This window comes from Ranitomeya variabilis, chromosome 7 (genome assembly GCF_051348905.1).
Source record: "Ranitomeya variabilis isolate aRanVar5 chromosome 7, aRanVar5.hap1, whole genome shotgun sequence".
NCBI classification, from domain to species: Eukaryota; Metazoa; Chordata; class Amphibia; order Anura; family Dendrobatidae; genus Ranitomeya; species Ranitomeya variabilis.
Window position 1 is genome coordinate 7,938,056 of NC_135238.1, and position 21,155 is coordinate 7,959,210.

General features: G+C 49.0%; 2 protein-coding genes across 2 annotated transcripts; one reads left to right on the forward strand and one right to left on the reverse strand.

Moving 5' to 3' along the window:
- The first annotated feature begins 2,901 nt into the window (after nucleotides 1-2,901).
- Nucleotides 2,902-6,533, forward strand: LOC143785128 (vitamin K epoxide reductase complex subunit 1-like protein 1). Its single transcript, XM_077273804.1, has 3 exons — nucleotides 2,902-3,202; nucleotides 4,001-4,110; nucleotides 5,735-6,533. Exons 1-3 carry the CDS (start codon nucleotides 3,018-3,020, stop codon nucleotides 5,971-5,973), a joined length of 534 nt encoding a protein of 177 aa, XP_077129919.1. The 5' UTR covers nucleotides 2,902-3,017; the 3' UTR covers nucleotides 5,974-6,533.
- Nucleotides 6,534-9,668: 3,135 nt separating this feature from the next.
- Nucleotides 9,669-15,957, reverse strand: LOC143785129 (up-regulator of cell proliferation-like). Its single transcript, XM_077273805.1, has 2 exons — nucleotides 15,714-15,957; nucleotides 9,669-14,772 (listed from the first exon to the last, which is right to left on the reverse strand). Exons 1-2 carry the CDS (start codon nucleotides 15,910-15,912, stop codon nucleotides 10,070-10,072), a joined length of 4,902 nt encoding a protein of 1,633 aa, XP_077129920.1. The 5' UTR covers nucleotides 15,913-15,957; the 3' UTR covers nucleotides 9,669-10,069.
- Between the last annotated feature and the right edge of the window lie 5,198 nt (nucleotides 15,958-21,155).

Here is a 21,155-nt window from a genome sequence, read left to right on the forward strand (position 1 = left end):
GACGCAATGGAATGAAACTGAAAGTGAGAAGATACAAATTAGACAGTGAGGGTGATCAATGAGTGGATCAAGCGGCAACGAGAGGTGGTGAGTTCTCCTTCAATGGAAGTCTTCAGAGACCGAACAGACATCTGTCTGAGATGGTTTAGTATAGAAAAACACCGTGTGCACTGCTATCATCTGGTGCAGAGACTAGGTACCCAAATCCTTCAGTCAAAATAGAAAAGAAAGTCTCGCACTCAACTTAAGTATATGTGATTGGTAGATTTATTAGTAGCACTGGAGAAACGTTTCAGCCTTGACTAGGCTTTCGTCAGTCACGTGCTGTGTCTTTTGATGAGTAACGATATTACTCAAAATGAGGACGCAGATCGTGCGTGCTGCAGTAGATAGCCGCCTAGTGGGGGCGTGAAGTATTATTGAAGGTGGAATATTCGAAAAAAGCTCAAATGTAAACACCTGGAATGAGAGGTAATAGCCTTCAAACGCGGCCTGTAACTGTATCCGGTGGCTTGAGGGGAAGCCGCTGGGGTGCCTGTGTGATCCTCGCAGACGCGGTGTCCACTGCCCTCTTCCTTTTGGGGTGGTATTGTGCTTGCTGTCTTTGGGGCGGCGGGATCGTGCCGCCTTTTCGGGTGGCGGTATGCTGCCTGCTCTCTTTGGGGCGGCTGGATCGTGCCTTCTTTCTTTTGGGGGTGGTGGTATAATGCTGTCTTTGGGGCTGCATGATCGTGCCCTTTTTCCTATTAGGGTGGCGAGATTTTGCCTGCTCTCTTTAGGACAACTGTATTGTGCCCTATACCTTTTGGGGTAGCGGTATGGTGCCTGCTTTCTTTGGGGTGGTGGTATGGCGCCTGCTTTCTTTGGGGCGGTGGTGTGGTGCGTGCTCTCTTTGGGGAGGCGGTATGGTGCCTGCTCTCTTGGGGTGGCGGTGTGGTGCTTGCTCTCTTTGGGCAGCGGGATGGTGCCTGCTCTCTTTAGGATGACTATATTGTGCCCTCTTCCTTTTGGGGTGGCGGTATGGTGCCTGCTCTCTTTGGGGCGGTGGTGTGGTGCCTGCTCTCTTTGGGGCGGCGGTGTGGTGCCTGCTCTCTTTGGAGCGGCGGTGTGGTGCCTGCTCTCTTTGGAGCGGCAGTGTGGTGCCTGCTCTCTTTGGAGCGGCAGTGTGGTGCCTGCTCTCTTTGGAGCGGCAGTGTGGTGCCTGCTCTCTTTGGAGCGGCAGTGTGGTGCCTGCTCTCTTTGGAGCGGCAGTGTGGTGCCTGCTCTCTTTGGAGCGGCAGTGTGGTGCCTGCTCTCTTTGGAGCGGCAGTGTGGTGCCTGCTCTCTTTGGAGCGGCAGTGTGGTGCCTGCTCTCTTTGGAGCGGCAGTGTGGTGCCTGCTCTCTTTGGAGCGGCAGCGGGATGGTGCCCTCTTCCTTTTTCCTTTTGGGGTGGCGGGATGCTGCTTCCTCTCATTAGGGCAGTGGGATGGTGCCCTCTTCCTTTTGGGGTGGCGGTATGGTGCCTGCTCTCTTTGGGGCGGCGGTATGGTGCCTGCTCTCTTTGGGGCGGAGGTATTGTGCCTGCTGTCTTTGGGGCGGAGGTATTGTGCTTGCTCTCTTTTGGGGTGGCGGGATGGTGCCCTCTGCGTTTTGAGGCGGCGATATGGTGCCTGCTCTCTTTGGGGTGGCAGTATGGTGCCTGCTCTCTTTGGGGCGGAGGTATTGTGCCTGCTCTCTTTGGGGCAGAGGGATGGTGCCTGCTCTCTTTGGGGCGGAGGGATGGTGCCTGCTCTCTTTGGGGTGGCGGTATGGTGCCTGCTCTCTTTGGGGCGGAGGGATGGTGCCTGCTCTCTTTGGGGCGGAGGGATGGTGCCTGCTCTCTTTGGGGTGGCGGTATGGTGCCTGCTCTCTTTGGGGCGGAGGGATGGTGCCTGCTCTCTTTGGGGAGGAGGGATGGTGCTCTCTTTTGGGGCGGAGGTATTATGCCTGCTCTCTTTGGGGTGGCAGTATTGTGCCCTCCTCCTTATGGGGTGAGTGACGCTGACCTGAGTCATTAACCCTTTCTCGATGCGGCCAGTTTTTCCTTCTCTCCGCTTTGCAGTTCTGATTGTCGTGGCCCGGTATTCCGGTACCGTCCTGCCGCCTGTGGCCAGAGTGACCAGGACCCTGCGCCGTCTGCCTCCTGGTGGGCTTTCCTGGTGCTCGGTGAAGTACGGAGAATGAACGCCGCGGTGTGTGTCGGTTTTCTCAGCCCCGCGGCCGTGCCCCTTCTTGCCAGGAGTCGGGGGTCTCGCTGACCTTTCTTATTTCGGGTCTTCACATTTTGATGGCTTTCTGTGGTGGCTGACAGACCCCTTTTTTCCGTTCGGTGTCAGCACACGGGTCACATTACGTTGTTATCGGGCATTTGTAGCTGCGATAACTAATAAGTATCATTTTATGTTCATATATTACAAATACGCTAACATTGAATTAAAAACAATCCAGTAATTAACCCTTCCCTGTCTAGATGACTTTACTGCTCATACATTAACCTGCGCTCCCCTGATAGCGGCTCAGCGCACTGCTGAGGGTTTCCGGGAAAAGTCAGTACAGGGCCCTGCTCTCCATCTGTGGGGTAGCGGGCGGCGCTAGGACCCAGCGCCTCTCTCCGCCGGCTGATACATTGTATCACTGCTTCACTCTTAGCCCCGCCTCTGGATGGCTCTGGCCACCCGCTAAGGACCATACTTCCCAGCATGCTCCGCTCCCGGCCCCGCCTCTTCCGGCAGTAGCTGTGTGAGTGGCGTCTGCGGACCACACTTCCCAGCATGCTCCGCTCCCCTGGCCCCGCCTCTTCCGGCAGCAGCTGTGTGAGTGGCGTCTGCGGACCACACTTCCCAGCATGCTCCGCTCCCCTGTCTCCGCCTCTTCCGGCGGTCGCTGTGTGAGTGGCGGCTGCGGACCACACTTCCCAGCATGCTCCGCTCCCCTGGCCCGCCTCTTCCGGCGGTCGCTGTGTGAGTGGCGGCTGCGGACACGTCAGCTGTAGGTGAGGATGGCGGCTTCTGTGCAGCAGGTCCCCGGCTGGGAGCGGGCGGCGCGGCTCCTGCTCTGCGCTCTGGGCATCGCCCTGTCGGTGTACGCCTATCATGTGGAGACCTCCCGGGAGAACGACGCCGAGTACCGGGCGCTGTGCGACATTAACCCGTCCATCAGCTGCTCCAAGGTGTTCACCTCCAGGTGAGTGCGGCATCTGTGCCCGCGGTGTGAATACGGCTGTGCATAGTGCGCGCTTATGTGGTCATCCCTCTGCATACACCGTGTGTCTGTCCTCCCGGTGCCGGGTGTTGTGGGGTCACCGCTCTCTCCGGGGTGTTGTGGGGTCACCGCTCTCCCCGGGGTGTTGTGGGGTCACCGCTCTCTCCGGGGTGTTGTGGGGTCACCGCTCTCTCCGGGGTGTTGTGGGGTCACCGCTCTCTCCGGGGTGTTGTGGGGTCACCGCTCTCCCCGGGGTGTTGTGGGGTCACCGCTCTCCCCGGGGTGTTGTGGGGTCACCGCTCTCCCCGGGGTGTTGTGGGGTCACCGCTCTCCCCGGGGTGTTGTGGGGTCACCGCTCTGCCCGGGGTGTTGTGGGGTCACCGCTCTGCCCGGGGTGTTGTGGGGACCCCGCTCTCTCCGGGGTGTTGTGGGGTCGCCGCTCTCTCCCCGGGGTGTTGTGGGGTCGCCGCTCTCTCCCCGGGGTGTTGTGGGGTCGCCGCTCTCTCCCCGGGGTGTTGTGGGGTCGCCGCTCTCTCCCCGGGGTGTTGTGGGGTCGCCGCTCTCTCCCCGGGGTGTTGTGGGGTCGCCGCTCTCTCCCCGGGGTGTTGTGGGGTCGCCGCTCTCTCCCCGGGGTGTTGTGGGGTCGCCGCTCTCTCCCCGGGGTGTTGTGGGGTCGCCGCTCTCTCCCCGGGGTGTTGTGGGGTCGCCGCTCCCCCCGATGCCGGTGTGTTGTGGGGTCACTGTTCTCCCCAATTTCTCACCCGCTCCTCTTTCTTCCAGGTGGGGCCGAGGCTTCGGGCTGGTGGAGCACGTCCTGGGGGCGCAGAGTCTCCTGAATCAGCCCAACAGCGTATTCGGGGTCCTGTTCTACGCGCTGCAGATTGTGCTGGGTACGTAACGGCTGATACCAGAGAACAGAGGCACGCTGTCCGCCCCTAGACCCTGGCGGTCCCATTATGTCCGCTCCCTGCGCCTGCAGACTAGGAGCTGTTAGTTACCCAAAGGGGACCTCAATGTACCAGCATGGCAACAGCTTAACCCTTTCCTGTCATACTGTACTTTTCCCATCACCTGCATTGGCATATACATGGTGCCCGGTATTAGGTCCCCTTCCAGCTTTGTAGCTGGCGGCAGCTCTCTCCGATTGGTCCCCTCCCTGCGATGTAGCTGGTGGCAGTTCTGAGTGGCCTCTCACTCTGACGTAGCTGGCGACAGTTCCCTCCGAGTGGGCCCGCTTCCTGCGTTGTAGCTGGCGACAGTTCTCTCCGAGTGAGCCCCTCCCTGCGATGTAGTTGGCGGCAGTTCTCTGAGTGGCCCCCTCTCTGCGTTTGTAGGTAGCTGCAGTTCTCTCCGTGTGGGCCCCCTCCCTGCGTTGTAGCTGGCGGCAGTTCTCTGAGTGGCCTCTCACTCTGACATAGCTGGTGGCAGTTCTCTCCCGAGCGGGCCCCCTCCCTGCGACGTAGCTGGCGGCAGTTCTCTGAGTGGCCTCTCACTCAGACGTAGCTAGTGGCAGGTCTCTCCCGAGTGGGCCCCCTCCCTGCGACGTAGCTGGTGGCAGGTCTCTCCCGAGTGGGCCACCTCCCTGCGATGTAGCTGGTGGCAGGTCTCTCCCGAGTGGGCCACCTCCCTGCGATGTAGCTGGCGTCAGTCCTCTCCGAGTGGGCCCCCTCCCTGCGATGTAGCTGGCGTCAGTCCTCTCCGAGTGGGCCCCCTCCCTGCGATGTAGCTGGCGTCAGTCCTCTCCGAGTGGGCCCCCTCCCTGCGATGTAGCTGGCGTCAGTCCTCTCCGAGTGGGCCCCCTCCCTGCGACGTAGCTGGCGTCAGTTCTCTCCGAGTGGGCCCCCTCCCTGCGATGTAGCTGGTGGCAGTTCTCTCCGAGTGGGCCCCCTCCCTGCGACGTAGCTGGCGTCAGTTCTCTCCGAGTGGGCCCCCTCCCTGCGACGTAGCTGGCGTCAGTCCTCTCCCAGTGGGCCCCCTCCCTGCGATGTAGCTGGCGTCAGTCCTCTCCGAGTGGGCCCCCTCCCTGCGATGTAGCTGGCAGCAGTCCTCTCCGAGTGGGCCCCCTCCCTGCGATGTAGCTGGCGGCAGTCCTCTCCGAGTGGGCCCCCTCCCTGCGATGTAGCTGGCGGCAGTCCTCTCCGAGTGGGCCCCCTCCCTGCGACGTAGCTGGCGTCAGTTCTCTCCGAGTGGGCCCCCTCCCTGCGACGTAGCTGGCGTTAGTCCTCTCCCAGTGGGCCCCCTCCCTGCGATGTAGCTGGCGTTAGTCCTCTCCGAGTGTCCCCCTCCCTGCGATGTAGCTGGCGGCAGTTCTCTCCGAGTGTCCCCCTCCCTGCGATGTAGCTGGCAGCAGTCCTCTCCGAGTGGGCCCCCTCCCTGCGACGTAGCTGGCGGCAGTCCTCTCTGAGTGGGCCCCCTACCTGTGACGTAGCTGGCGGCAGTCCTCTGAGTGGGCCCCCTCCCTGCGACGTAGTTGGCGGCAGTTCATCCTTACTCTCTGCTCTCTTCTTCCTCCAGGGTTTTCGGGGCTGGCTGCGGCCGCGGTGACGCTGCTGGTGACCTCGCTAGTGTCCATCGCTGGCTCGCTATACCTCGCTTACATCCTCTTCTACATCTTGGAGGATTTCTGTGTCATCTGCATCACCACCTACGTGATAAACTTCATCCTCTTGCTCCTCAACGTCAAGAGGCTGCAGTGGCTGACAGCGAGCACACCGCCAAAGAAGAGGAAGAAGAACAAGAAGAAGAAAAACTGATGTGTATGGCCCCTGCTACATTTCCTGCATTATATCACCGATAGGTCACGGGCTGCGAGCGCTGCGCTGCTGGTCTCTAGCGCTTCATGGCTTTGTTACATTACTGGTCCATGTTTACGGTTTTTAGGATTTTTTCTTTTTCAGAGTGGCGCCAGTTTTCGCTCACTGGTTACAACTCGTGTGACTGATCGTGCGTCATCAGAAGGTGAAAGCACCAAATAAAAAAAGTTGTGACGTCTGGGAATGAACGATGGTTTGTGCCAAACCTCTGCGTCAGCGCTGCAGCGTGAGATGTGCGAGAAGTCAACGCTCTCAGGGAATAAACCGCGACAGTTACGCAGTGTTTCTAAACAATGGCAGCAGAAGTCGTCTTGGGAGATGTGGAAATGTCTCGCAGGACGCCTCATGTCGTGTGATCGACACTACAGGGTGCAGCCATCGGAACAAAAGACAACGAGCGCCCATCCCGCGGGTCCGACCGTCGGCGGCTCCACATGGAGCTGCTCTTTCATCATTCCATTTCCTATGGGATTTTATAATAAAGGGAATGTTTTTACGTATCGTATTGTTTCCTTTTGTCTCTTACTGGATTTTGCCATTTTCCGCTCTTCATCCTCTGGGGTGATGGCCATTGTGTCACTTCCTGAGACTCGTGGAGTTTATCAAGGATGTATCGCTGGTCCACAACCAATGATGGCCGCCTGCTGGGGCAGTGCCAAACTCAGAGACTGCACCCTGGATGTTTGCTGTTTGCATTCGGGTTAATCTTTGCTGCAATTTTTGGAAAAATGTGCAGAATTTCCTGCCAAAACCCTAATTAATTTACATGCTGCTCATTGAAACCATTCTGAAGTCTGTGATGGGGGAAGGGGACATAATCGTCGGTAGCACATCTGGTGTCTGAATAGCTGGCATCTGGCCATATCGGCAGATTTTAATGGTTTATTCTCGGCTGGTCTTTGGAGACAGAGAGCTCCTCTGCATTCTGGTTCCCTGATGGGTGGGACAGAGCACTCCTAAATATCCAGTTTGCAGCACTGGTGCCAGTTTCAGATGCTGCTTTGAGGCAGCTCTGCTTTGGCAGCATCAGAAGATCGCAGGGATGTGGCCACCTAAAAGCAACACTCATTGCCTAGGAGACAGGCCACTTCTGATAAACAACCTAAGCAATGCGCAGTAAACAAAATTAAAAATCCCTTTTTTATAACAGGATTTAAGTAAGTTTCCTAAGCTGCTGCTTTCCCCAGAAAATAAGTGACTTTATTAACCTGATGAAGGCTGTCTACAGCTGACTGTTAGCCACATGTCCATCCACGGGAGCGCCGCAGCACCTGGTTTTACTTCTCCATTGTGGCTGTCCACTGGTGGAGCTCTTCATGGTAGAGACGCCTGCAGCACGCCGGTTGGGCTGCCCCTGGACGAACCGCATTATTTCTCCCCAAATGCTGCATGACGTTATTCCCTGGTTTGCACAAGTAGGTGCGCGTCTGCATTTGATTGCTGCCGATAATGAGCAAGTCAACCTGCCCATATATTTGAGGGTTACACCATGATCACATTAAGTTTCGGCACCACAGAGTATTTTTGCAAGATCTGTACACCCCCTATGGAAGAATGCAGGGAAAACTCGCGTCTGAATAATCGGATAAAACCTTTTTATTAGGGTTTAACATCAGGAAATTCAGAAAGTTGTAATATTGGGATCTACAGAGCCTGCTTTCATGGCTGGGGTCAACGACGCAGATAACACATTCATTAGAGTTGTGAAAAATCGATTTAGGACAATAGCCTAGACCTGGTGACTGAAGCTACAACCCCCCAGCATCCCCTGACATGGCTGCAGACACTCCTCTTACAGCGGGCATGTAGTCGTGCTTGGTCTGAGGATACCCAGGTAACATAATTGACTTCTAATGAGTGAGTGGCGCCTCGCTGGGAAGCTGAAACTTGCTGCACTTCTAAAACAAGAGAAAAACAAAAAACCCTAAAAAATACCTTCTAATATTGATTAAAAGTACACAAAACCAAAAAATGCTTTCCTAAAAATAGGGAAAGTTGAGGGTGTATGCTGTAAATTTCAATGAGATACAGACTGATAAATCAATTAGTCAGCCACAGATTGTTAAATGCACAAGGAATGGACTATGGAAGATAGAATATGCCTTTCCCTATAGACGTTCCTTCCTGACAGCGGAGGTTGGCACCCTGGGAACGTTATGGCGCCTCCGCTCACCGTCGGCTGACCCTCAGGACCCTCAACAGGAATCCCTACCAAAAGATAGTACATACATATCAAGGAAAATATGATTATCCTGTCTTTTGCACTGGTGGCTAGGAGTAGCATTCCAAAGCATATGAAATAGGTGCACACATGCCTAATAGCAGAACTAGACTAGGATGTCTTATAGGTGTATAGTCATAATATAAACTTATGTGCTGTTTATGAGACCTCTTAGGCCTCTTTCACACTAGCTTTTCTTAAATCCGTCGTTTTGGGCAAAAAAACGGATCCTGCAAATGTGCCCGCAGGATGCGTTTTTTGCCCATTGATTTGTATTGCCGACGGATTGCGACGTATGGCCATAGGGAACGTTTTTTCGTACGTCACGTCTGCCATTTTCTACTGCGCATGTGCGGCCGGAACTCCGCCCCCTCCTCCCTGGACTTTAGAATGGGCAGCGGATGCGTTGAAAAACTGCATCTGCTGCCCACGTGACAAATTTTCACAACCTGCGTCGGTACGGCGCACCAACGCTTAGCGACGGACCCGTACCAACGCAAGTGTGAAAGAGGCCTTAGGGTTGGGATGAAGACCCTGACAATGTCGTTGTGGCTTAAGATATATTAATGCCTTATCTAGATGGTTAATTTTTTTCATCTATATAGGATTGCTCTGCCTGTCTGACCCAATGGGACCTGTGGTTTACCTTGTGACCACTTTTGGCAGAAACTGAGAGCTGGGAAATCTTTTGAATTGATGTCATGTATGAATGCGCGACCATGCTTAAGAGGACGTCTATGACACATATTGGGTCTCATTTATTAGCTGTCTAGATCGCCAGCAAATTTTTTGATTTATTTATTATTGTACCCAAGTATTTACTCTCTATCAGACATCTCTTGCCCTGTTGGGCTGGTGTTGATCCTATTCAGATTAATGCATTAATATAAGAATTGTGGCTATAGATGAGGCGTGCAGGGACAACACAAGATATCCTAGTCTAGTTCTGCTATTAGATATGTGTGCACCTATTTCATATGCTTTGGAATGCTGCTCCTAGCCACCAATGTAAAAGGATAGTACATACATATCAAGGAAAATATGATTATCTCAAGACTTTGAGGAAAAAAATGTGATACTCTCTTTGATTATCCCCTGATAATAGCCAACTGGACTACACGAAGAGTCATATAACTCTGCCTCTGGAACCAGAAATACTTAGATTCGAATTGGATCAAGTTACTCTGCACTAATGGCACTTTATATTCTAGGTGTTTGGTGATGGTGGTGGCTTTTTGATAGGGATTCCTGTTGAGGGTCAGCCGACGGTGAGCGGGGGCACCATATCGTTCCCAGGGCGCCAACCTCCGCTGTCAGGAAGGGACGTCTATAGGGAAAGGCACATTCTATCTTCCATAGTCCATTCCTTGTGCATTTAACAATCTGTGGCTGACTAACCGATTTATCAGTCTGTATATCATTGAAATTTACGGCATACACCCTCAACTTTCCCTATTTTTAGGAAAGTATTTTTTGGTTTTGTGCACTTTTAATCATCAATATTAAAAGGTATTTTTTAGGGCTCTTTGTTTTTCTTTTGGTTTTTTTTTTCTGTTTATCAAGACCCTGTTTATCAAACTGTTTGGATTTGCACTTCTAAAGCCCCAGATGGTGGACTACAGGCTGGAGACCACTTTTATAGATACTAAGATGATGTGAAGGTTTGTACAGAAGTTGATTTAGATGCCTCCACCTCAACTAGAGAATGAGACCAATTTACAAGAGCTGGAGAGGAAGTGAAGAAATCCCCTTCTGGTTGGATCTTCTGGATGAAAACATGATGTGCTTGCTGGTCTAAACCTCTAGATTATACATTCATCTCATGTTGAAGGATTCTTTCAGGTTCTGGAGCGCCTGCTCTTGAGTGATCTGAGACCATTCTTCAGGCAGCTCGGCCGGCTTAGCATTATAATAATCTGAAAACTTTTTATTATACATATTAAAGACAAATTTCCAATAATCTGAAGCCCCGATGGTGGTGTCGGGCTGTATGCTCCAGTCTGGGTAAAGCTTGCGGTATTCTTTGAAGAGACAAGGCTTCCACTCCGTGTCTGAGTTTATAAAGGTCGCGTTACCGACAACATCGGTGGAGCATATGGAATGGGACAGCACTTGAGACTCCTTGCACCTGTATGTTCCTAACCCTTGTGGTCGGTGAACGGAGGCGAAATGCTCCTTGTGGTTGACCGCTCCAGCCTCACAGGGGACCTTACAGAATGGACACTGCTTCCCACATCCAAACACCTTCTTGAACAACTCCTCCTGAGGCTTCACCGATGCCTTAGAGAGGATGTGATTGATTGTAAAATGTTTCATTTCTGTAGTAATTTGTATTTCCACTCCCAGAAGAAACATTTCAATGTCTGCTGAGAACTGCACGGGACTGGCATTATTCTGAAATATGACGACCTTCATCTCATTCTGTGCTATGACCAAGTCCTTCTTCAGCATCGAACAAAAAGTCTTCAAACATTGCGACAAGCTAGAACTCTCCCTCACCTTTGGGTCTCTAAGAACTTGTCTTATCTTCCTCATGATGGAAACCAAGATGTTTGATTTTATGGTTTCCAGAGAGGTGGACTCCTTATACTTGTCAATGATGTATTTTATTATCCAAGTCTTCACAAAAGTCTCGTAATGATTGTTGTACTTTATGTACTGAGTGAAATCTGAGTTTTCTAGGAGCTCCTTGAGCAGCGTGTACTGGAAGAAGGTTCTGCTGCTGTACTGGATGGAGTCGCCACTCGTTAATATATCATTCACGATTTCTCCACCCAAGTTTTTATACACGTAGTCTGTGATAGAAGGCTTCAGACAAGCCTCACAGAACCGCTGCGCTCTGAGCTGAGACTCATCCTTTTCTTGGTAAACATTTTTAAACATGGCAAAGTATTGAGGTTTCAGGCTATCAAGACATAACCTTGTGTTGTTCTCTTGGAAGAAAACATCATGTTTTTCCTGGAATAACGGGGCAGCTTGACCCAAGAGTTGAAGCTTCAGGTCCAACTCAAATAATGCAGTGAGGTGGAGGGCTTTAATATCGTCTTGGTTTAGTCTTTCGGTTATGGTGTTTAGAAGCTCCTGGCTGTAGGTCTGGTGGTAATCCTTCATTGTGTTCACTTGCTCGGCTACATGCCTACAGCACTGATCTTTTAAGGAGGCCACAAGGTCATTTACTTTTTCCCAGTATTCTGTAAGAGATTCTTCTGGCATGCTTTCATAGTACCTGGGTTGAACATATTTCTTATCCAGACTCAGCCCATCTTGCCCATGGTCATCCACACTTTGTATCTCGTTGAGCTTCTTGTTGATATATCCAGCTTTGTGTCTCATGTCCTTCCTCAACTGTTCTACCATCTCTCGACTGACATCGTGTTTCTTTAAGCTGCTCATCTGTAATCCTGGTAAGGTTTTATTCCAAATGTTTTCAAACTCAGACTCGAGTTCTTCATTGCTCAGTTGACATTTGATATTCTTGTAGTTATCCAGGAGGCCGGCAGCTTTCTCTTCGATGATCTTCAAGTAGCTGTTCTGAACGAACTGTATCTCATGCTTTCCTCTCTGTATGCGGATCGCTTCTTCACATTTAATCTTTAAATTCTCTTCCATTTCATTTCTGAGAGTCAACACACTTTTAAGAAAGTCTTCTTTATACCTTTCTACCAAGTGTGCGTACTTGTTGCCACTATCAAAGTGCTTCTCCAGGTCTCCTAGCATATCCCTTTCTTCTGCCTGTAGCGTTTGTTGCATGTCATCCTTGATTCTGGTCCATATTTCAGTATCCAATTCTGAACCAGATTGGTTTGATATCTCATTCTCTGTCTCGATCATCCACTTGTACATTGTTTTATGGAATTTCCACTCCAGCTCTGAATATTTCATCGCAAGTTGGTTATACGCCTCGGCCACCAGGCTGTTTCTGAAGCTGAAGATAAAATGTTCATATTTTACAGCATTCCACAAACTTTTTAGCCATTTTATGAAATCTGTTATCCTCTGAGATTTTCTTGATAGTTGCTGTTTTTTCAATGTTTCAAAAAGATGTTTTTTCAGTTCAAAAATGCTCTCGCTGTACCCGGTGTTGACCGAAGCCATTGGTGGAACTCCGTGCCAAAGTCCAGGAACATACCAGCTGTGTTCCTCGGGATCATATTCCATGACATCAGAGAACTTTGTCACATTATCGTTTTCTTCCATTCTTGAAGCTATTCTTGTCATTTCATCTAATTGTTCCAGAAGTTTCTGCCTATCTCTCATATTCTTGTCATGTGCGGACACATCACTCACGTTCTGATGGACAAACTGACAGTTGGGTTTCTTGCCAACTTCTTTCATCCTTAGAAATGCATGGACCACAATCTGTAGGATATCTTTCATTTCCACTGTATTTTCCATGGCTGTATTGACTATGGTGATGTCACTTAACCCAGTGACTAATGTGGCTAATTCATTGTCGTGTTCAAAACTGTCATCGAGAGAAGTCAGTTCTGGAGCTTTCAGCCCTTCAGTGTCAATCACCATAAGGAAGTCACAGCCTAGTTCTTCCTTGAAGTTCTTCTTCACTTTAATCAGATTCATGAAGGCTCCTCGTGTGCATCGACCACTGGCCACAGGGAACTGTAGACCAAACATGGTGTTCAGGAGGGTGGACTTCCCAGTACTCTGCACTCCCAGCACAGTTATCACCCTCATCCTGCATTGTCCTCCAGTCTTCTTATCCAGCTCAGTCAGGACATCAGTTATCCACTGTAAGGGAATGTTGGAGGCATCTCCATCAATCAGCTCCAATGGGAACCCATCCAACAGGAGATCAGCGGCAGTTCCTGGAATTTGATTCAATGCTGTCTCATGCCCAATACAGTTGTTTGCCACAGAACACTGGGCCTCATAAATCTGTCCCACCTCCCTGATAAAATGTTCTATCCCTAGGGAACTGTTTAGCAATATCTGATCCACGTCTTTCAGCTTGTCTGCGTTGGCACTGGAGTTATAGCGGTGCTGCTTGTACTCTGCTTGTATGGAGCTCATGTGCTTCCGAGAGATGCAGTCAAGATTAAGCTTCATCCACTTCAGAAAGTAGCGTTTCTCAACTCTGGTTAAGTCCTTGATTGCTGTGATGAACCTGACTATCTCTTCCGCAAGACCAAGTTCTCTTTGTTGCTTGTGTAGATCAGAACATTTCTTGGTCAGTTTTATTTTGTAGTCCTCGGCATTGCTGTTGCCCAGCCCTTTCATCCTACACATCTCCTTTTCAGTTTTTGCCAGCTGTCGGCACAGATCACCTTGTAATCTCATGGTTTCATTTTTATATCGGACCACATCCTTAATGTTCTTTGTAATGTCCAGAGTGAGCTTCCTGGTGTTCTGATGCTCCTCCGAGCTTTCGTCCACAGGTATCCCTAGATCTTCTGCAATATGAGACATTTCCTCCAGAGTTATATAGTACGTGCAAGACTTGATAACATCGGCAATAATTGACTGTAATTTTTTCACCAGTTCTGCATCATTTACGCAAATATTCTTCACAAAGACATGTTTCCTGTTGATTTTAAGTATAGGGTACAACATCTTTACAAATGTTTGTGTCTCCCCAGTTATGCATCGAGATTGTGGAGCGATGATAATGAAATAGTTTGTGTTTGTTTCCTCCACGTTTGCTAGCAGTCGGTACTGTGTCTCATCGATATTCTCTATAAAAATGAAAACTGCGGTAGACACCTTGGTTAGAAAGCTAAACTGTTCCCAGTTGGACTCAATGTCACCGCGGAGGTTGGTCACTGCAATTGGATCTGAGAATATGTCCAAGTTTTCTTGCCCACCAGGAAAGAACCAAGCAATCTCCAAAATTCCATCTGATACTTCCCGTAAAATATTGGCACCATCCATGTTCTGGTGGACAAAGAAATCGTGATGTCTATGAGCCGAACTTAGAACACCATTTAAAATTCTCGATTTGGACAAATTGCATTGTCCCAACCTGACAAAAGAGAAGACTGGCAAAGGGATGTTCACCAAGTTGTCTTCTCGGCATCCTTTACTATCAATCATGGATTGAGGTCTCCATCGTTTCACAATCTCTCTCATTGACCACAACATGAAAGTGTTACCTGAACCATCTGCAGTGGGAAGAAGAAGAGGGAGCGCAAACTGGCACATGGACATTTTGGTGACAAGTTCTTGCTGCAGGAAGCTGTCGGAGCAATGTAGGAGGATGCACAGAACATCCAGCGGATGGACGGAGCTCGAATTGTTCATATCGTCCAAGAAATCCATATCGTCATCCTGCTGCGAGCCAAGTCTTGTATCCAGGGATTGGTTCAGTCTTGTATTTCTTGCGCTGCTGTTCAAAGCCATAAGTTTTTGCAGAAAACACCAAGGGACTTCTTCAATTCTCTGAGGAATGATCCTTCTTAGATCTTCCTGTCCGACCTTCAAGACGTCCATGAGACTGAGCTTCGACAATTGGAACTTTTCCATATTAAATTCCTTCACTTTTTTCTTGAATGTTTCTGCTTTTGCTGTGGATAGAAATAAACATTAGTGATACATTGTGGCATATGTAAATATAGAAAGAGAAGCTGTCGCCAGTGGAAGTGTTCAGTGCCCGGAGGTGGATGAAGTCAGGAGGTGGAGGCCATTAAAGCTCCGATCAAGTTCATCTCTTACATATGCCTGGTTGTGCACTAAGGTCCTTTCTGACCCCTTTAGTTAATGAATTCCCTTAGTAACACCAAGTTTAAGCATCTTTTATTTAACCGAGCTGCATTCACAATTTTGCAAGTCTCACTGCTGAAATCTCCCAGAAGTCTTTGCCAATTTAGAATCTGCACAGAGCTTGATTTGATGCTTTAAAAATTTGCAGAGAAAATTGCATTGTTATAGGTGTCTGCTAACAAGCAGTCAACTGCTTCTACTAAGAGCTGGCAGAATTGTGAATGCGGCTCTTGTGTCATGTAACCATGGTGGGTAGACATAGTTGCACACTCCCTCTCTTTTAACACACTGGCTTTTGCATCCTTGTTCTCGTGCTAGGTGGGGTGCAGTGGTTAGACCCCCAACCAATCCTACATTTGTCAAGTACTCTGCAGATAAGTTACGCGCTGCTCACAGGAAAACCTTTTTAAAAAGTGATGATTTTACATAACTAGACCGGAGATGAACGTTCATCCCATACTTGACCCGTCATCCTTGACCCGTCATCCTTGACCCCTCATTCTTGATCCTCTCATCCTTGATCCCCTCATCCTTGATTCCCCTCATTCTTGACCCTCATCATTGATCCCCATCCTTGACCCTCATCCTTGATCCCCATCCTTGATCCCTCATCCTTGATCCCCATCCTTGACCTTTATCCTTGATCCCTGTCCTTGACCCTCATCCTTGATCCCCATCCTTGACCCTAATCCTTGATCCCCTAATGCTGAAAAAATGAGACTTCTTGTGTTGCTTTGTTACTTACAGTCCAATGTGAACCCGGGCAGGTACGGCATCAGGATGTCAGATATCATCTCCAGGGTCACGTCCACCTGCTGATGGTTGGATGGATCCCATGCTCGTGCGACTGCGTCTAAGGGATTGCCTTCATTCACAGATTTATTTGTCTTTTCTGGTCTGTCTGACCCCTCGAAAAAAAAACCGTCCTCTCCCTCTGTGTCCATGTTGCATGTGAGCAGTTGGTCACCCTGGAAGGCATGCACAGTTACATGTATGACCAATCATACTCTAGTTTCATTACTTTGCTAATTGCACAATAGTTTTATAATTTTTGTGTCATTTTGCAGTTTCTTACATGTATCTGTACTGGAAACAATCTAAATAGTCTGTGACTTATTTCTTCATATGAATAAGTTCTGACTCCTTATTGTAACTTCACATGAATACCAGCACATATCAATTCAATAAGCGAGCGTTCATGTGTGGTTAGCGGAGTCCTTCTAATATGGGGGAGCATCAATGGCAGTATAGACACAAATCTTTAGCCCTGAGATGCCACTAGATAGGCGGTGTGATGAGCATCCGTACAACTGACATGTATCCATGTGTGGATCCCGTCTAGCAGCGTCTCATCGCTAAAGTTTTGTGTCTATGCAGCCATTGATGCTCCACCATATTGGAAAAACTCCATGCACCAGGGGTGAAAGTTAATTTTTGCTTATGGTATTTCTATTTGCTGGTATGTGTGTGTGTGTGTGTGTGTATAATATAGAATCATAATTATGTATCAAAACTTTGTTTGGGATTTGACTTTTTTGTACGAAGAGTGATACATGATGATGGAGAGAACCCAGTTGCCTAATGTCAGGTGGTGGATCCATTGCGGGTTTTTATACAAAGTAGATGGCCTCACCTCTGACATTTGTGCATCTGCAGGGTGAGAGCTCAGTGGGTGTTCTCTGCAAAGCACTAATACAGTATTCAGAAGTTACACAAAGCACCAGAACATCAGCCCTGGCAATAAAGATTATCTCCTACTGCCCTTCATGGGTGGATAAAGAAAGGGATATGTATGAATAGATACATTGTAGGGACACGGTATATTAACACATGTTGGTTATAGAGCAGGGAAAGTGTATAGATATACTCTCTGCTGTATACATACAGATCTGGAAGGAGAGCTCTGCAGTAAGAACTGTGTCTGCAGCCGTATGCTCAGAGGCAGTGAGTGAGCTCTGCAGGGAGATGGGAGAGCTGAGTCTGCAGACGTATGCTCAGAGGCAGTGAGTGAGCTCTGCAGGGAGATGGGAGAGCTGAGTCTGCAGATGTATGCTCAGAGGCAGTGAGTGAGCTCTGCAGGGAGATGGGAGAGCTGAGTCTGCAGACGTATGCTCAGAGGCAGTGAGTGAGCTCTGCAGGGAGAGCTGAGTCTGCAGACGTATGCTCAGAGGCAGTGGGCTCTGCAAGGAGATGGGAGAGCTGAGTCTGCAGACGTATTCTCAGAGGCAGTGAGTGAGCTCTGCAGGGAGATGGGAGAGCTGAGTCTGCAGACGTATGCTCAGAGGCAGTGAGTGAGCTCTGCAGGGAGATGGGAGAGCTGAGTCTGCAGATGTATGCTCAGAGGCAGTGAGTGAGCTCTGCAGGGAGATGGGAGAGCTGAGTCTGCAGACGTATGCTCAGAGGCAGTGAGTGAGCTCTGCAGGGAGATGGGAGAGCTGAGTCTGCAGACGTATGCTCAGAGGCAGTGAGTGAGCTCTGCAGGGAGATGGGAGAGCTGAGTCTGCAGACGTATGCTCAGAGGCAGTGAGTGAGCTCTGCAGGGAGATGGGAGAGCTGAGTCTGCAGATGTATGCTCAGAGGCAGTGAGTGAGCTCTGCAGGGAGATGGGAGAGCTGAGTCTGCAGACGTATGCTCAGAGGCAGTGAGCTCTGCAGGGAGATGTATGCTCAGAGGCAGTGAGTGAGCTCTGCAGGGAGATGGGAGAGCTGAGTCTGCAGACGTATGCTCAGAGGCAGTGAGCGAGCTCTGCAGGGAGATTGGAGAGCTGTGTCTGCAGCCGTATGCTCAGAGGCAGTGAGTGAGCTCTGCAGGGAGATGGGAGAGCTGAGTCTGCAGACGTATGCTCAGAGGCAGTGAGTGAGCTCTGCAGGGAGATGGGAGAGCTGAGTCTGCAGACGTATGCTCAGAGGCAGTGAGCGAGCTCTGCAGGGAGATTGGAGAGCTGTGTCTGCAGCCGTATGCTCAGAGGCAGTGAGTGAGCTCTGCAGGGAGATGGGAGAGCTGAGTCTGCAGACGTATGCTCAGAGGCAGTGAGCGAGCTCTGCAGGGAGATTGGAGAGCTGAGTGCAGATGTATGCTCAGAGGCAGTGAGTGAGCTCTGCAGGGAGATGGGAGAGCTGAGTCTGCAGACGTATGCTCAGAGGCAGTGAGCGAGCTCTGCAGGGAGATTGGAGAGCTGAGTGCAGATGTATGCTCAGAGGCAGTGAGTGAGCTCTGAAGGGAGATGGGAGAGATGTGTCTGCAGCTGTATGCTCAGAGGCAGGGAGTGAGCCCTGCAGGGAGATGGGAGAGCAGTGTCTGCAGCCGTGGGCGTGCTTAAAACTGTGGCTATTGGGGATTAATTGTATTAACCTGGGTAGTGCATTCCAAAGAATTGGCGCAGCACGTGTAAAGTCTTGGAGACGGGAATTGGAGGTTCTGATTATTGAGGATAATAACCTCAGGTCAGTAGCAGAATGGAGGGCACGGGTAGGGTGGTAGACTGAGACCTAATACTATCTAATAGACCTGACAGAATAACAAATCTGCAGGTGGTCGGGCATCTAGGAAATAGCGACCACAATATTGTACAGTTTCACCTGTCTTTCACTAGGGGGACTTGTCAGGGAGTCACAAAAACACTGAACTTTAGGAAGGCAAAGTTTGACCAGCTTAGAGATGCCCTTAATCTGGTAGACTGGGACAATATCCTCAGAAATAAGAATACAGATAATAAATGGAAAATGTGTAAGAACATCCTAAATAGGCACTGTAAGCGGTTTATACCTTGTGGGAATAAAAGGACTAGAAATAGGAAAAACCCAATGTGGCTAAACAAAGAAGTAAGACAGGCAATTAACAGTAAAAAGAAAGCATTTGCACTACTAAAGCAGGATGACACCATTGAAGCTCTAAAAAACTATAGGGAGAAAAATACTTTATCTAAAAAACTAATTAAAGCTGCCAAAAAGGAAACAGAGAAGCACATTGCTAAGGAGAGTAAAACTAATCCCAAACTGTTCTTCAACTATATCAATAGTAAAAGAATAAAAACTGAAAATGTAGGCCCCTTAAAAAATAGTGAGGAAAGAATGGTTGTAGATGACGAGGAAAAGGCTAACATATTAAACACCTTCTTCTCCACGGTATTCATGGTGGAAAATGAAATGCTAGGTGAAATCCCAAGAAACAATGAAAACCCTATATTAAGGGTCACCAATCTAACCCAAGAAGAGGTGCGAAACCGGCTAAATAAGATTAAAATAGATAAATCTCCGGGTCCGGATGGCATACACCCACGAGTACTAAGAGAACTAAGTAATGTAATAGACAAACCATTATTTCTTATTTTTAGGGACTCTTATAGCGACGGGGTCTGTTCCGCAGGACTGGCGCATAGCAAATGTGGTGCCAATATTCAAAAAAGGCTCTAAAAGTGAACCTGGAAATTATAGGCCAGTAAGTCTAACCTCTATTGTTGGTAAAATATGTGAAGGGTTTCTGAAGGATGTTATTCTGGATTATCTCAATGAGAATAACTGTTTAACTCCGTATCAGCATGGGTTTATGAGAAATCGCTCATGTCAAACCAATCTAATCAGTTTTTATGAAGAGGTAAGCTATAGGCTGGACCACGGTGAGTCATTGGATGCGGTATATCTCGATTTTTCCAAAGCGTTTGATACCGTGCCCCACAAGAGGTTGGTACACACAATGAGAATGCTTGGTCTGGGGGAAAATGTGTGTAAATGGGTTAGTAACTGGCTTAGTGATAGAAAGCAGAGGGTGGTTATAAATGGTATAGTCTCTAACTGGGTCGCTGTGACCAGTGGGGTACCGCAGGGGTCGGTATTGGGACCTCTTCTCTTCAACATATTCATTAATGATATGGTAGAAGGTTTACACAGTAAAATATTGATATTTGCAGATGATACAAAACTATGTAAAGCAGTTAATACAAGAGAAGATAGTATTCTGCTACAGATGGATCTGGATAAGTTGGAAACTTGGGCTGAAAGGTGGCAGATGAGGTTTAACAATGATAAATGTAAGGTTATACACATGGGAAGAAGGAATCAATATCACCATTACACACTGAACGGGAAACCACTGGGTAAATCTGACAGGGAGAAGGACTTGGGGATCCTAGTTAATGATAAACTTACCTGGAGCAGCCAGTGCCAGGCAGCAGCTGCCAAGGCAAACAGGATCATGGGGTGCATTAAAAGAGGTCTGGATACACATGATGAGAGCATTATACTGCCTCTGTACAAATCCCTAGTTAGACCGCACATGGAGTACTGTGTCCAGTTTTGGGCACCGGTGCTCAGGAAGGATATAATGGAACTAGAGAGAGTACAACGGAGGGCAACAAAATTAATAAAGGGGATGGGAGAACTACAATACCCAGAGAGATTAGCGAAATTAGGATTATTTAGTCTAGAAAAAAGACGGCTGAGGGGCGATCTAATAACCATGTATAAGTATATAAGGGGACAATACAAATATCTCGCTGAGGATCTGTTTATACCAAGGAAGGTGACGGGCACGAGGGGGCATTCTCTGCATCTGGAGGCGAGAAGGTTTTTCCACCAACATAGAAGAGGATTCTTTACTGTTAGGGCATGAGGAGGTGGTGATGGCGAACTCAGTCGAGGGGTTCAAGAGAGGCCTGGATGTCTTCCTGGAGCAGAACAATATTGTATCTTACAGTGATTAGGTTCTGTAGAAGGACGTAGATCTGGGGATTTATTATGATGGAATATAGGCTGAACTGGATGGACAAATGTCTTTTTTCGGCCTTACTAACTATGTTACTATGCTACTATGTAATAGTCCAGACGAGAATGAATAAGTGAAACAGTAAGAGTTTTTGCAGAGTCGAAAGTAAGAAAAGGGCGAATTCTAGAAATGTTTTTGAGATGCAGATAAGAAGAGCGAGCCAGTGATTGGATGTGGGGGGTGAATGAAAGCTCGGAATCAAATATGACCCCAAGGCAGCGGACATGTTGCTTGGGATTAATGGTGGAACCACACACAGAGATGGCAATGTCAGGCAAAGGTAGGTTAGTAGAGGGAGAGAACACGAGGAGTTCAGTTTTTGACAGGTTCAGTTTCAGATAGAGGGAGGACATGATGTTGGAGGCAGCGGTAAGACAATCACTGGTGTTTTCTAAAAAGGTCGGCGTGATATCAGGAGAAGTGTATA

Excerpts from the sequence above, each read along its gene's own strand:
- LOC143785128 (XM_077273804.1), top strand. The coding sequence starts at position 3,018 with ATGGCGGCTTCTGTGCAGCAGGTCCCCGGCTGGGAGCGGGCGGCGCGG. Across the intron at positions 3,203-4,000 it reads TCCAAGGTGTTCACCTCCAG|GTGGGGCCGAGGCTTCGGGC; the intron begins GTGAGTGCGGCA and ends TCTTTCTTCCAG. Across the intron at positions 4,111-5,734 it reads CGCGCTGCAGATTGTGCTGG|GGTTTTCGGGGCTGGCTGCG; the intron begins GTACGTAACGGC and ends TTCTTCCTCCAG.
- LOC143785129 (XM_077273805.1), bottom strand. The coding sequence starts at position 15,912 with ATGGACACAGAGGGAGAGGACGGTTTTTTTTTCGAGGGGTCAGACAGA. Across the intron at positions 14,773-15,713 it reads GCCCGGGTTCACATTGGACT|CAAAAGCAGAAACATTCAAG; the intron begins GTAAGTAACAAA and ends TTCTATCCACAG.